Raw genomic sequence first — 14,303 nt, forward strand, 5'->3', positions numbered from 1 at the left:
TTAAGTGGACAAGAAAAAGGACGTCATTCTCTTGCAATTGAAAGTCAAAGGCGTAGCCCTGGGCAACTTTGCATTTCGTGCACCAAAAGAATAAACATTAAACAAAAGGTTTTGATGACAAAACCATATCTTTGTCAACAGTGCATTTGCAATTGAGTGCGTAGCTTTGACGCAATGGCATTCAGGTTAACGCCTGTACTCATTAACCCTAAAGTATCTAACCAAGCCACAAAACCTTGTGAATTAAATGGCATTTTCAAGATATATCCATAATATGAACCATTCTTCTTGTTGTCAAATGCTAAAAACAGTAGATGCATTGTTCAAATGAGATTGTCTGTTCTACAAATTACAATGTACATATTCACAGCCCGTATTGCATGGTTTTCATTAACTGTAAAGGTTCATTGCCTTGACTATTGGAGCTTGTGCAAAGGTGGGCAGTAATCACATTCGACAGGATGAATGAAAAGCGGTCAGCCACAAAGTCGAAGAAAAGCCACTAAGCCAACACAAAGAGGTAATCCAACGAACGCCGAGAGCATCAATTATTCAGTCTGATCACTACAAGAGCATCCATCAATACATGCTCTGATCGGACACGGTTTATTCGATAATGTGCCTTTAATTCAGGCTCTCGTGCTTTGTTAGGAAGTAGCTGTTGGTGCTTCTGTAAGTCACAGGACAGAACCGCAGATTCAGCAAGCTGTCAGTCTGTAGTGTGTGTGTGAGAATACAGGCCCAGAATCAGCCATATGGCCCCTTGCAGTGGATTGACACAAAGCACGACTAATATGAGGATTAGTCTTGAGTTCATACACTACAACTCCAACCCACACACACACACTAACCCTCCAAAACCCTTTGGCCACCAGGAGAATAAAGGTGGTTTAATAAAAATGCTGAACCTTCAAAAAATATAGTCAACTCACTCAAGGTTTAGTTTAACCTCTGCTAGTCTAAAGGACAGGTGAGCTGACTTCATATGCGCTCTGTCCAGCAGTACATACCCTATTTATTGTAGGTAGAAACATCTTAAAGGTCAAAGTTAAAACATTTCGAGTGCCTGATTACCGGTTGGTCCTTGGGAGCCGAGTTTTCCAAACACACTTCTCTGCATGGCAGCAATGTTGTCGTGTGGAATGTGATCTTGACAACAGTTGCCGTGGCAACCGGCCGCCGCAATCCTGGTCATTGTTTCCCACCGAGGCCTCAGGTGGCTGAAAGGGCCCGACAACAATCAGCGATATTTATAACTCCTAATGCACAGCCTTTGAACTGAAGTGGGATACGGAATTAAATTACTACAAGCTAATCTTATTCCACAAGTGCCCCCGGCCCGAGACATCTATTCACCTGTCAATTCAATTTAGAGTCTTGAAAATAGCAGCTCTGGGTACTTTTCTAATCGACACAAAATGCATGACCACACAAGGACCCTTCAATGCTTTTCAACAGAGGGAAGCTATGCAACCCGAATCAACTTCCTCTAGGGGAAGTATAAACAATGCCTTGATATTCTCAATGCAGTTTTAGTTCAAAACGCACTGAGGAGGACAATGCAGGTTACTTCAGTAAAATGTCTCACTAAGAGGAATATCCCACTTCTACTTTTTTTTTTTTATCACAATTGTTGTTCCTTTGAGACTTAAGGCAGCCAGTAATTCACAGCAAAAACAATGAACTCAGCGTCTGAGGTATACGGAAAGATTTATGGGGTGAACAAAGAACAGTCACAATTCAGATAATTCAGACTCCTGAAAGAATACGCTTTGCAACAAGCTCAAATACACTGCGGTTCTCTCAAACACAGTGTGCGACTTCAAAATAGCTGCTTTACTTAAGTTAAGATCATCTAGGATCTAAAACGGACCATGACTCAAACTAAAATGATCATCTATGATCTTTACAAGCTAAACATACCACGCTGTTGCATCCACCTCAAACACACAACAATGCTACTGACCAGTAAAAGTGTACAAATACAACTCAATGTTGTCGTATATTAAAACCTATGTCTCAGAATAGTGTATTTCCATTGAAACAATTCCAAACGAAATCAAAAAGCTTAAAGAGGTTGTGTCCGCAGGTCATTAATTTCATTATTTGCATTTGGAAATCCGTAAAATGAAAACTCATAATGTCCCATTTCATTATACACAGGGATTATAATTCACATTAACGGTATAAATCCATGGATACTGACGGTTCATCCAGATTGAAGGCAAACATCCGGTGACAAAGCCAGTGGAGATTAAGGACTTTCTTGAAAATGAACCCAAAGAGCAATGAGTTTTACCCAGAACTGCATCTTCATTAGAAATTTACTATAATGGAAAAGATTAAAATGACAAATAGTCCTTGTGATCGTTGTGGACAGAGGTGACAGGATCATATGTTTTTACTGTATGAATGTGTGACTCACCAACACACACCATTAGTGACTCACCCATATGAGTAGTGACAGCAAAGAGATGGCAGGTGCTTTAGCACGCTAAAAACTCATTTATATATTATAATCTCAAAACATATAACCATACGTTAACATCAAATGACTCTTTGCGCCAAAAGCATTGCCTAACCTTAAGGGTCTGCCAGGTAAATTATATTGTGCCACACATCTTAAAATCATAGCTTTGCTGAACGATCTTGATTATTTGGATACATTATTTGTTTATACAATAATAGTCATATTTGCATATGAACATTCCATGGAAACTTATTTAATCCAAAGAGATGCTAGTAGAAAGTAATCATTCTTGCATTTCACCCTTCCTCACATTTGTTGATCAGTTGTATTTAATTGTTTCAACACTTACTAAAATTAATGAAAAGATACGCAATATTCTGGATCAGTCTGTGTCTATTATCAAATAACAGGATATGAAATCTAAGACAAACAGGCAATTCAACCTCTGCCTCCTATTTAACAGAATCCCCTTTATCACCATTATAACACTGCAGCCTGGGAATGTTTATCTGTTATCATCCATCTGAATCTGATCAATGCAACTTGGATGAAAAAATGACATTTACCTAATGAAATTGAGTAGCTCAATGACAAAGAAGCAATGTTGATGCATGGAGATGAAAATCATTGTACATCATCAGCATTACATAGCTTGATCTCGACTTACCGGCATCATATTGAAAATGACCTCCAGATATTGTATATCCTTATATTGTAGAAATTGGTCTCCAAATAAGTGTTCTTATTGTTGCTGTTTTACATGCAGGTGAATGGAGCACGTATTATCCTCTTCTTTTACGTATCATTATTTTAGATTAGTCTCCTCTGATCTTGTCCGACAATATTGCAGTGTTGATTTATTATAGAAACCTGTTGCAGAATGAACCCGAGATGAACTCGGTAAATACAGTAAAGTTTCTTGCAAGAATTGCTCAGACTTAGGGAACCGCAGACCGCTGATCACACCGAACCATTTGTGTACGCAGCGATTCACTACCGCTATACGATATAAGCGAAATAAAACATAACGGTATTCCGCGAACGTCTTGTATCATCTACTGTCCGCTAAGCTGATTGCAGGTCCACATTATATCCGTGCGAGCGAGTTTTTTCGCTGGATCAACAAACGCAACCCAACCCAAGATGACGCTGTGCGAGATTCCGAATATCCCCGGCGCGTGCATGACAAACTCCGCCTCGCGCCACCCGCGCGCTTCCCGCCCACTTCATCATAATTATCATCTCCTCAGGAGCCGTTCAGCGCTCAACGAAGACACGGTTTGCGGATTTTATTTGTCTAATATGCCCCCACACGATAGAAGCCTTTTTAGAATAATAATGCGAATGACATTTTTAGTAATATTGAAGAAACAAACGCGCGTTACATAGACTCGATCAAGACCATTGCTGTCTGTCGTTACAAAACATTTCATTAAGTTTCATTGCACAGTATAATTATATATAAGATAGCTATATCTATAACAAATACTTATAAAATGCAATAAAAACGTATAGAAATACTCATATAGGTAGCCTAATAGATTAGAAATGACAAAAAATAATTAAACACTCACCAGATTACCTAAGTTGAAGTTGAATAAATGTACCAGAAACAACCATTTGTGTTGCTGAACATGGTAATTTATGACAATACTGAAATGACCAGGGAAAACTAAGAATAGGAGAATAAATTAACATAGCCTACGCATATTAGATATTTGACAAGAATATATTGTGTCGACTGACCTGGGCTGCATTTCTCAAAAGCATCTTGAGCTAAGTCATTTATGCCAAAATGGAGGTTGCGTGAAAAGAGTTTAATCGTAGAGACCACTGGTGGTAATATGATCAACTTAGGCTTACGGTATGAAAACAGCAGCCCTGAAATAGGCTACTCGGGAAAGGGCTGTTGTGGTACACCAGTGGGAAGTCTGTAATGGCAGGACTGGAGGAGATAACTAAAGTATGGAAATACCTCTGGCAGATCTGTTATCTTAACTATAAGTGTAATGTCTTTTCAGCACTGCGCTTGAGATGAGAGCCAGGTGGTGGTTTGCATGAAAGCATGGTCTGAGAATGCAGTTAAATGGTGTTACAGTATGTGGTGCAAACCATTGCCATAAAGACAAGAAACCTCTTGAGGAAAAGCTACTATAATCGTGGTTTAACTCCCTGAAATCATGGGAGAAAAACTGCAGGGAGGAACTGCCTTAGGAGAACAGCGATAATCAAATGCACTTATACTGTCTGATCCAATTTGACACTTTTCAAAGCACTTAGATGATGGTGAAACCTCATTTGTCCCGCTGAGGGAAATTTAGGCGTAAATAAATATAATAACAAATATAATCACACAGTCATGTCTTGTAACAGTCAAATTTGTAGCCAAAGGAACCAAAGAGTACTAGTTACAACAGTTGTATCCAAACCTTGGGGGTTTGAACAAGCCCTAATTTGTGCTAAAAATAAGAATTAAACTTCAAAGTTTGTAACTTGTTGAGAAGAACTATTACGTTTCTTAGTAATATGAAATTTTGATCTGGCAAATAAAAAACACATAGACTTGTCATGAGATTCTTATCATAAGAATCCACCAAGATACCACCTAAAAACCCCATAGCAACCATTTAGCAATGCCCTAACCTTCCAGAACACCCAACGTGGATGCAGCTTCTGAGTGGAGAAGCATTTCCTTTGGAAAAAGTAAAACATACAGTATATAGGCCAAAGCTAAAATCACACACTTAGAAAAAAGGTTCAATGGGGTTCAATATAGAACCATATAGGGTTCTTGACAAGATTTTAAAGAACATTTATGCCAAAAAGGTTCTACTGTATGTAAGGAGAGATGTCATAAATGATTGCATAATACTTTCAAGTTCAATGGGTCATTTCATATTTTTTCCACTTTTAGTGCTTGCAATGCAATGTCTCTATTTCTCTTTACTTCCCGTTTCTTTTGTCCTTTCGTATCTCTCTTTCTCTCTCTGTCTTTCTTGACCTTGCGGAGCACCCATGATTGATGGGTTGGGGACAATGTTATGACAGGTTCTGGACGTTCTAGATGAATGATGTTTGGCTCAGATTTACAGGTATTCGGCTGTAAAACTGCCTCTGTTGTATGGACATCATAGATTTTTGTGCAATTTTCAAAGTAAAAGCTGTCAAAAGGTTGTTTAGGATGTAAGAAAATACTGAATCTGTTTCTTTTCAATATACTGCTGATTTTCTTCTTCTTTTTCCCCCCTCTTCTTTTTTGTGTTCATTCTGTCCTCTACTGGACAAGAGCAGTTATGACAGACGTCTAACCACTCCCCAAAGAAAGGTCCCATCCTGTTAGTCAACGTTCACAGACAACACATCTCAGACAAATATTGCTGATCTAGGATTAGGTTGGACCTGTCCTTTGTTTCTTTACCTTAAAATATAAAACTGAGTCAGAAACTGCTGTTGTAGATTCACAGTCACCAGGGGGCATGACATCAGACCTTATTTAGTATGAGTTTCAGACAGGGCGGTGTATGTTGTGACGGATGGTCTGGTCTGGGCTGGGCTGAGGCAGGTGGAGGGATGTTGTTGACTACCGCCAGACGACACTTGTCTCTGAATCTCCCAAAAAAGCAGGCAAATGACCTCTAAAAGCTTTAAGTCATTTTATATATTGCATATTATAATGTCTAAACCAACATTTGCAAACATTTTTTACTTATTTATCAGAAAATTTTCATAGTTTTCAAAGGATCAACTTGCATTTATGCTGTAATTACAAAAGAAAATTAAACTGAGTGCACTTGACTGAACTTTTTTTCTTGTAATCTTAAAAACCTTTTTAGCGTAACATTATTTAACTGCTTAATTAACATTCGTTTTTTAGACATGCAAAATGTATCAACAACTACCTATTTCTTAGGTAGTATGAAAATAAATGATTTACTATAAGAAATTAAAATGACTAAATAAATAATTGAAACAAAATCTTTATATATAAATGCATTTTTAATAAAAATTAAACATAAAATGTAGCAGCGTCCTCTTTAATACTGTTCTAAAGCATCAAGCCTGCAAAGGTGTAATCCAGACAAAGTGTGGCTATTCAGGTAAAGTTTTGTTATACTATATATAATTTTTAAGTATTTTACATGCATATAGTGTACTAACATAATACTGACAAATATGTAAATAATCTTTTTTTTTAGATAAAACTGAGGAAATTACTATATTACAGTCCTATTCTTTGAGGTGAGCCATAACTATTCAATTATTATTCAATTAGTGTACAAATGTTATTGTGGTTGGTTGATTAGATCAAGGTGTTGTAATGTATTATTTATTTCACTAGATGGCGCTGCGGAGAAGCATTTAATACAGTGGAATAGAATGGGACAGCGCTTCTGAATATGATGCAGACTCAGTGAACCTGTGGCCATGGTTGCATGCCATGTGCAGTAACTCACTGCTACTCTCAAACTGTAATGTGCCATTATCTTCCACGCAAATGTGTATTTACTATGCTTGTTGTGATTGCTTGAGTGTGTGAAGGCCAAGGATCTTGCTACACTACTGTGGTACGTACATGCTTTAAAACACAGTAGGCATATCTACTTCATCATTTACATGTTTCATAATTTCTACAAAATCTGTAGACGTAAATGCATTTATTCTATAACCAGAAACGTTTTATCAGGGGTGCAAAGCAGAGTTATCCGCTCGAAAGAAAAAGTGTCACCCCAATTTCCACAGAGCGTGAACCACTGCCCATTGTGCTTGGTGTGCTTGTGTGTGTGAGGGAGGGAGTGTTTTTTTATAAATCCGAAAAAAATCCTTATATTTCATGATGTGCGCAAGAAAAATGTCCAAGTCAATGATGTGAATGAATGACTTGAATGCATGACATCATATATGTTTCCTGATGCATGTTTTGTCTGTTGCCACAGGGAAAGGACAGCAGAGGACAAGAACAGGGGAAGGGAAGCGAAAAATAATAGGAGTGTGCTTCTTCTGCTGTTTAATCTCCAGACAGTCCCTAATTTCTCTAATTATCAAGCTGCTAAGCAAACAGAGGCAAGCAGGCAGGAATTGGCCGTCTCCTGCGGCTTACACTTCAGGGGGTCGTGTCTAATTTGAGGGAAGACCTGGTCCATCTCTTGCACGAACACATCTAGGGCTAACACATCCCAACCAGCGCGGCCCCTCCCTTACAACCCCTACCCACATGCACCAGCTTTATGGCAGATGGCGTAGTTCACCCTCCCTCTGAACCTCCATTCCACCCCCACCCTCGGCAGCTTTTGTGCCCCTGTGCGTGCAGTGTTAGGGGGCTGCGACAACAACAGCCCTCCCCACTGCTTCCTTCCGCCCTGGCCCTATTGTAAATGGGGTTCTGGCTTCATGCATGGCGCTGCGATCAGGTGCCCTAACAGGGTTGTCAGCGCCCAAAAATCGTTTTAATCCCAGCGGTGGCGCGTCAGGGCCACTGGAGTTCGTAGTACTTTCCTGACACACTTGACCGGGTTTGATCCCGAACCATTGGGAGAATCTCAAGAATAATCTAAAGGCCTGTTGCAGTTTGTCGCTGTACTGGATGTTTTCAATAACTTAGTATTGACTTGTTTGCTTAAGTGCTGAACATATGGTTGCACATTTTCATAAATTACCAAATTATACTTGCCAGTACATCAATTTAAGCTTTTTTTTACGAAGGAACCCAGCTACGAAGGACGTAGCTTTTTTTTTTTTACGAAGGAACCCAACTACGAAGGAACCCAGCCTTTGCCTGGGTTCCTTCGTAGTTCTTCGCTGCAACTAAATACCCAATGTAGGTAGTGCAGCGGGCAAATATTCTGCTTGGTCAAGAGCATTGAGATGGAAAAACCTTGATCAAAGTCAGAAGTTAAAAAAATATACTCCCTAGTGCTTTAATTGAGGCTTCATCTAGTGTAATTTCTTTGCCAGGGTTTGTTCCTTCAAAGCCCTTTTTTTGCAACCAAACACTTGACAAAAATGGCAAATACAAGCAACATTCTGCTTGGTCATGAGTGTTATGTAACTGCTAAGGGACTTCTGTTTCCCTGAGGTCATCTCCATGACAACAGGGTTCAAGTCTCTTGGGGCCTTTGGCACACGCGACCCTTCTGCAGGGCAAGACCCCTGGGGCCTGGGGGTGGGTGCATGTGTGGGTTAAAGGTCACTGGACACTACGGACACTGAAAGCGAATTGGGAAAGGGTTACGGTGACACGGGCCGAGGCCGCCTCAGAAAATGCCTTGCATCTCCATAGCATTAGTTGCGGTCAAAGAAGTCCTTTCTGGCCGTCAAACCCATGATGACCCTTGGAGCGGATGGCACACGCCACCAATTTAATCTGATAGACCGCTAACTCACAATCCTGTTTCACCCTCTAGTTTCTTTCTTGAATAAATCTGTGATCTACATCTCATGCCAAGTAGGTGAATCTTTGCTTATGTTGCATTCTGCTGCCCCTTGAGATTTTAGCAGAGATTTGAGATACGGCCTGCCACTGGTTTTCGCACAGATGCCCCTCTCTGAGGCCATAACCACCCTCGACTTTAAGGAGGACACGCATGACTCAATATTAAGGATAGTGGATGATTCTTGAACTTTTACTTTTTTGGCTACATCCTTGCCACCTTTCCCTTCAGTTTCAGGCTACTTTTCATGGTGTGGTCCTTACATTGTAGGCAACAGAGCAAAGAGCCAAATAGAAGGTGGACAGGGAAAAAAATCAATACTTAGCGTGTCCAGTGGCATATACGGATGACGAATGCGGCAACAGAAGACGCGAAGATCAGTTGGCCAATGTGGAGAGAGAGAGAGAGAGAGAGAGAGAGGGGAGAATGAATCAAGAATAAAAAAATACAGGGAATGAGTTGGGGAAAGAGTCGGGCCCCCACTCTCTCCTTCCTCTTCTCTTTGTTTTTCCCTTTTTCTTTTCTTGTGAACTGTAACGTGTTCCTCAGTTCGCTTTGTTATTGCCTGACAACCTGCTGACACTGACCCACCAACTCCCTGAAATTCTTGTTGCCTCTCCCACAGTCGTTCTTTTTCTGGTTTCGCATCCATATTTCTGTCTCACATCCTCACCATATCATATTGTTATAGTTACCATTTATTACTTTCTCAACAAGTTAAAAGAGTCTGGGAAGGGAAAGAAGAGAGAAAAGAAGGGCGTCGGGATGAGATTTGTGGCTGTGGTCATTCCAGCAGCTCTTGTCCCACCTGCCATCCGTTCATGATGGAGGGGGTGAAAGAAGAGTAGAGTGGGGAGCTGCATCTCTCTTTCCCTCAGCTAACTCACCCTGACAGGCGGGAACGCAGACTGCAGAGAGGAGGAGGACGGGGAGGAGGCGCCTCAGCCCACACCCTCCAATCAAATGCTCCCTTCTCTCTCAGCCAGTGGCAGCAGGGCAAAAACAGTAGCAGGGCTAAAGCTAGTGGTCCTCTCTTCTCCTCTCCTCTTTTGCCTTCTCTTTTCCTAACACTCTAGGCATGGAGTACTATTCCTCCATCTCCTGGGCGTCACGCCTCTCTCCTCCACCCTGGCTGACCACTGCAGTGCATCCACGAGGTACTCTCTCCCTCTCTTTCTGATTTTCTTTCTCCCTTCCTTTGGCTCTCTCTCTCTCACGTACATTCTCTTTGGCTTGTTGCTATCGTAGATTGTTCAAAATAACTTTTTGGTGAATCCGATGCTGTCATCGTACTCTGTTTTGTCCTACTAATGAAACAGGACCTGTAAATGTTGGAAATTACTAAATATTGAATTGCGAAAAATGCAACTTTCAGTGCAACTAATTATCCTAAATTCATTATGTCGCTCTCCTAGGTTAAGTTCTGCCTTGCATAATTTACGCACCGCATTGCTCTCTGGGTTGGAAAGTAGTAAACAATCATTTATGTTTTGAGCATCCTGTGAATAGCATGTGCTGTGGTGCAAAATATTCCCTCTCATCACACTTGATCGTAACACGATGGAATTCAGTTGCACAACTTTTCTTTTTCAACGTTTTAATTTTTTTAACGTTTTTACTCTTCTGCCTGTTATGTATTCAAGAAAAAAAAGCTGTAGAAACGTGCATGAAATAAGCGGAAGAGCGTTATGCAGATATTCCTTCACAAATGTATTTTCTGCTTTTATTTTTCAACAGAGCGTAAACGATTCAACAGAGCATTTCTTTTTTGTACTACCCCTACCAAACAAAGTTCAGTTTTTAATAGCCAGATATCTGTTTAGAGCAGCATGGCACACTTATCCATGGCCTCTCAAATGGAGAACGCATTTCCAGGCTGCACATTTCTAAAACCAGTGTGTCCACCCCCTCTTCTGTCTCTTGTATTGATTGGTTAATGGCATTATTTGTGGAGTGTGCCTCTCTGGACGTAAGCCCTTTTTGGCCCCCTCGCTGTATTTGTGTGTGTGTGTGTTTGGCAAATAAAAGGCCATTGAGGCTTGACCGATGGTCATCTTTCAGCGTTATTTGCTTTCACACCAAAGGTCAGGGGGGGTCATAAGAAGTCAAAGAGTAATAAGTTTAACCCTGATAGGGCCAAGGTCACTCATAGCGTGACTCCAACGACACCTAATCAATACGCCCCTCACACCATCCTCTTCCTCATATTCTGAGCAAGACTCTTTCCCTCCAAACAGACCTAAAGGTGTTTCAAATATTCCTTGAAATACCTTGTTTTATTTTCAGTCTTATGCCATTTGTTTTGCGTCAAATGTTTTGTGAAGGCTTTTTACAATTTCTTTTTGGTTTTAAAGCCATTCAAAGATGTTCGTGTCGTCTTAGGTGCAGCGAGCCAATTGTTGGAGGCAGCGCAGGGCAACACCCACCCGACAGATTTGTGAACCTTCTGGAAATTATTCACTCTGTGCTTCTGCACCTGCACATGTCGTTCTTAAACCTCACTCTTAAACTGATAATCCTTTCACAAAATCGAATATCACTGTTAAAATTCCGTATCCAAAAATGGTACGGCCATAGAAAGTCTTTAGACAGTGTTGCACTGCAGTTAGGTGTGGATTTTGACTTTACGTCACAAGTCCTGAGAGAAAAACAGCAGGTGTTTGTACACCATACCTTGCGATAGAGACCAACTAAATGTTTAAACATGAACCAAGTATGAAACACGTTAGTGTGGGAAGGCCACCGTCTGGGCCACTGCGTACGATAAGAGCCTCCATCTTCACTGAGTCAGCCATTTTACTACAGTACTAATCATCTTTTGGGCATCCAGTCAACACATACTGACACAAATCCTGATATTTGTACTTTTTGTAACAAAGATTTTCACTCAATTTTGCAAAGTTATTGTAAAGTTCTCAATCTAGTACACTCTTCGCTATTTATGAAATCCGAAAGGCATGATCATACAGTACGATCACAAATGCAAGTGCAGATTTACGATTTTGCGCAATTTTTGTGTGAGTAAATTTTAATGACTGTATTCTAGAGTAGCAAATAAACACTTACCATAAAAAATGTTTAAAAAATTTTCTACTGTCTGTATTGTCGTAAATATAGTCATACAAGGCAAATCGACTGTGTCGGATTCATTTTGTAAAGTTTTCCTAATTTATTTATTTGCATACTGGTAAGCAGAGGCATACGTATGCTCTGATCTTGTAGCATTAAAACCAGGTTGACAAAATTTACAATGACAGAGTCTACAAAAAAAAAAAAAAAATGTTTGTTAACTCACAGACTTTTGTACATAACTAATAAGCAAATGCACAAGCATCCTTTGATCATCTTGTAATGTTAAAAACAGGTTGATGAATTGCAGTCTACACAAAAAACGTCAAAACGAACTAAAACACAAACTTTAAAAAGAAATTGAAGCGAGCTACTTTGTAAAATACTGATTTAAACACGCATTGTATGTGTGTGTAAACCATGCTGTCAAAACATGCGTTATCTCATTAACCTGAACCTGTCTCAGCGAGGGAAACTTTAGAAGAGCAGCGTTATAACACAGGCTATATTTCTGTAAACACAGCCCTACCGAACAGTGTCACCCCTTCAACCAGGCCACATACACTCAGTGCTCTTTAACACGCACATACTACATTCCTCCTGTCCCGCCGGACAGAACAAGGGGAAAGAGGGAAAAGGGAAGTGCGTTTTTCACATCTCTCCGTCTGTCTCTCTATCTGAAAAATAAAAAAATCTTTATGATGGCAGCTCTTTCAAGAAAACCAAGCAATGGTTAAACAGGAAGAAGTGACCTGCAGGGTGGAGCGCCTATCAGGCAAGCTGAAGATAGATCAATGAAGGGGGGCCATTGGAAGAAGGAGAGCCGTGTGCTGCTTACAGTCAGAGAGATAGGGTGGGATTTCACAGGCTAGCAGCACATGCTCTCACCACGCCGAGAGCTGAAAGGCGTATAGTACACGTGTGTGTGTGTGAGTGTGTGTTTGCACTAGAAGGCCCTGGCGTCTTGGGACTGTTGCTTTTGAGGAAAAGGCAAGGTAAGATGCTTTTACGACAATATACTGATAATATCCTGCTGTTGCACATTTATCTTCGGACAGGGCTCGAATGGTAGGTTTCGAAAGCAAAAAGTGCGACGCAAAACGTGTTTAGTACCTTGGCTATGTTTTATTCTTCAAACGACATGATATCAATGTAAATTGTACGTCTTGCAAATTTGTTGAGTTGTTTTTTCCCAGTAAAAATGTGCTTTGTCACCACGGGCCCCTTGCCCATATGGCACCGCCAGCAGTTGATTGCAGTAATGCATTCATTGATTGATTACTGAAGCCTCTACTGTACAAGCACATCTGCTCACTTCACAACGAGACGAAGACTAACCTTAATAGTATGACGCAAATTTTTTAAATATGATTTTACTTAATATTATTTTAAAATGGTCAAATAAAAAAAATATTCAAAATAAAATGTAATTTTTATAGACAACTAGGAGTGTGATTAAATAAATAAATAAAAGTACACATGTTTTAGACTGCAATACGTTTTGTTACCAATTTGCCACACAGCTGGGCTGGTGGAAATTGTCGAAGGTGCGGCTTTAAAAACATACATGTGGCAGGGTGTGAATGTGTAAATGTGCAAGTTACTGTGTGTAATATACTATATAGATTGCGTAGTACATGTTGGAACATTTGTTTGATTATAGTACGGTTAAATTTAGGCAGGGGGTCTATCACAAAAGGCTTCTTTCGTCCGTGAGCTATCACTAATTAAAGATGACTATTGCTCTAATTACGAAAACGTCCAAGACGTCCAGGGTACCAGAGTAGCAAAACTTCAGAGAACACAATATAACAGCCCTCATTAATGAGACAAGTGCAACACCATGGATCCTTCTGTCAAGGTCTGGTCATATTGTCTTTTTTTGTTTGCAATTTTCTACCAGACAATACGGCGACAGAGGGGGGTCCCAGGCTACATCCACTGCCAAAGAAGCTGTTCCACTTTTTCAATTGTTTTTTTCCCCTCTCGCCCTCTGCCCCTGGTGGGAAAGTATTTAGGACTTTAGGTCTGTGACAAATAAAAATGTCATTCCTGCTCAAGTCTGCCGTGATTGTTTGTGGGCAAACTGGTGCTCGGAGGTCTTGAGATGTTGCCTTACAGTGAGGGCAGATGCTGGGAATGGCTATTCCCCTTCACACGCCACCTTTGGTCAAGCCCAAGTTCTGGAACACCGCTGGCCGTTCCTTAACAATACCACTCTCGGCACAGGGGGTCTTCTCAAACCCAAAGCTCAAACAAATGCACATAGAAACACCATTGTACAGTAGAAGCCTTTTGAATATGACCACCAGCTGACACATCTCATCTCAGTTTAA

General features: G+C 40.4%; 1 protein-coding gene across 3 annotated transcripts in view; it reads right to left on the reverse strand.

Annotated features, from left to right (window-relative positions):
* The window catches only part of tp53bp2b (tumor protein p53 binding protein, 2b), a 42,975-nt gene that overhangs the window by 22,286 nt on the left and 6,386 nt on the right, over positions 1–14,303 (reverse strand). Inside the window, exon 1 of one of the 3 annotated variants that reach the window (XM_079594013.1) lies at positions 3,138–3,674. The exons of the other annotated variants lie outside the window; for them this stretch is intronic. Coding sequence (XP_079450139.1) covers positions 3,138–3,146 — 9 coding nt within the window. The 5' untranslated portion in view covers positions 3,147–3,674. Of the gene's footprint in view, positions 1–3,137; positions 3,675–14,303 lie in introns of those variants that run through there. 3 annotated transcript variants of the gene reach the window in all.

Source organism: Phoxinus phoxinus, assembly GCF_949152265.1.
Source record: "Phoxinus phoxinus genome assembly, chromosome: 20".
NCBI lineage: Eukaryota > Metazoa > Chordata > Actinopteri > Cypriniformes > Leuciscidae > Phoxinus > Phoxinus phoxinus.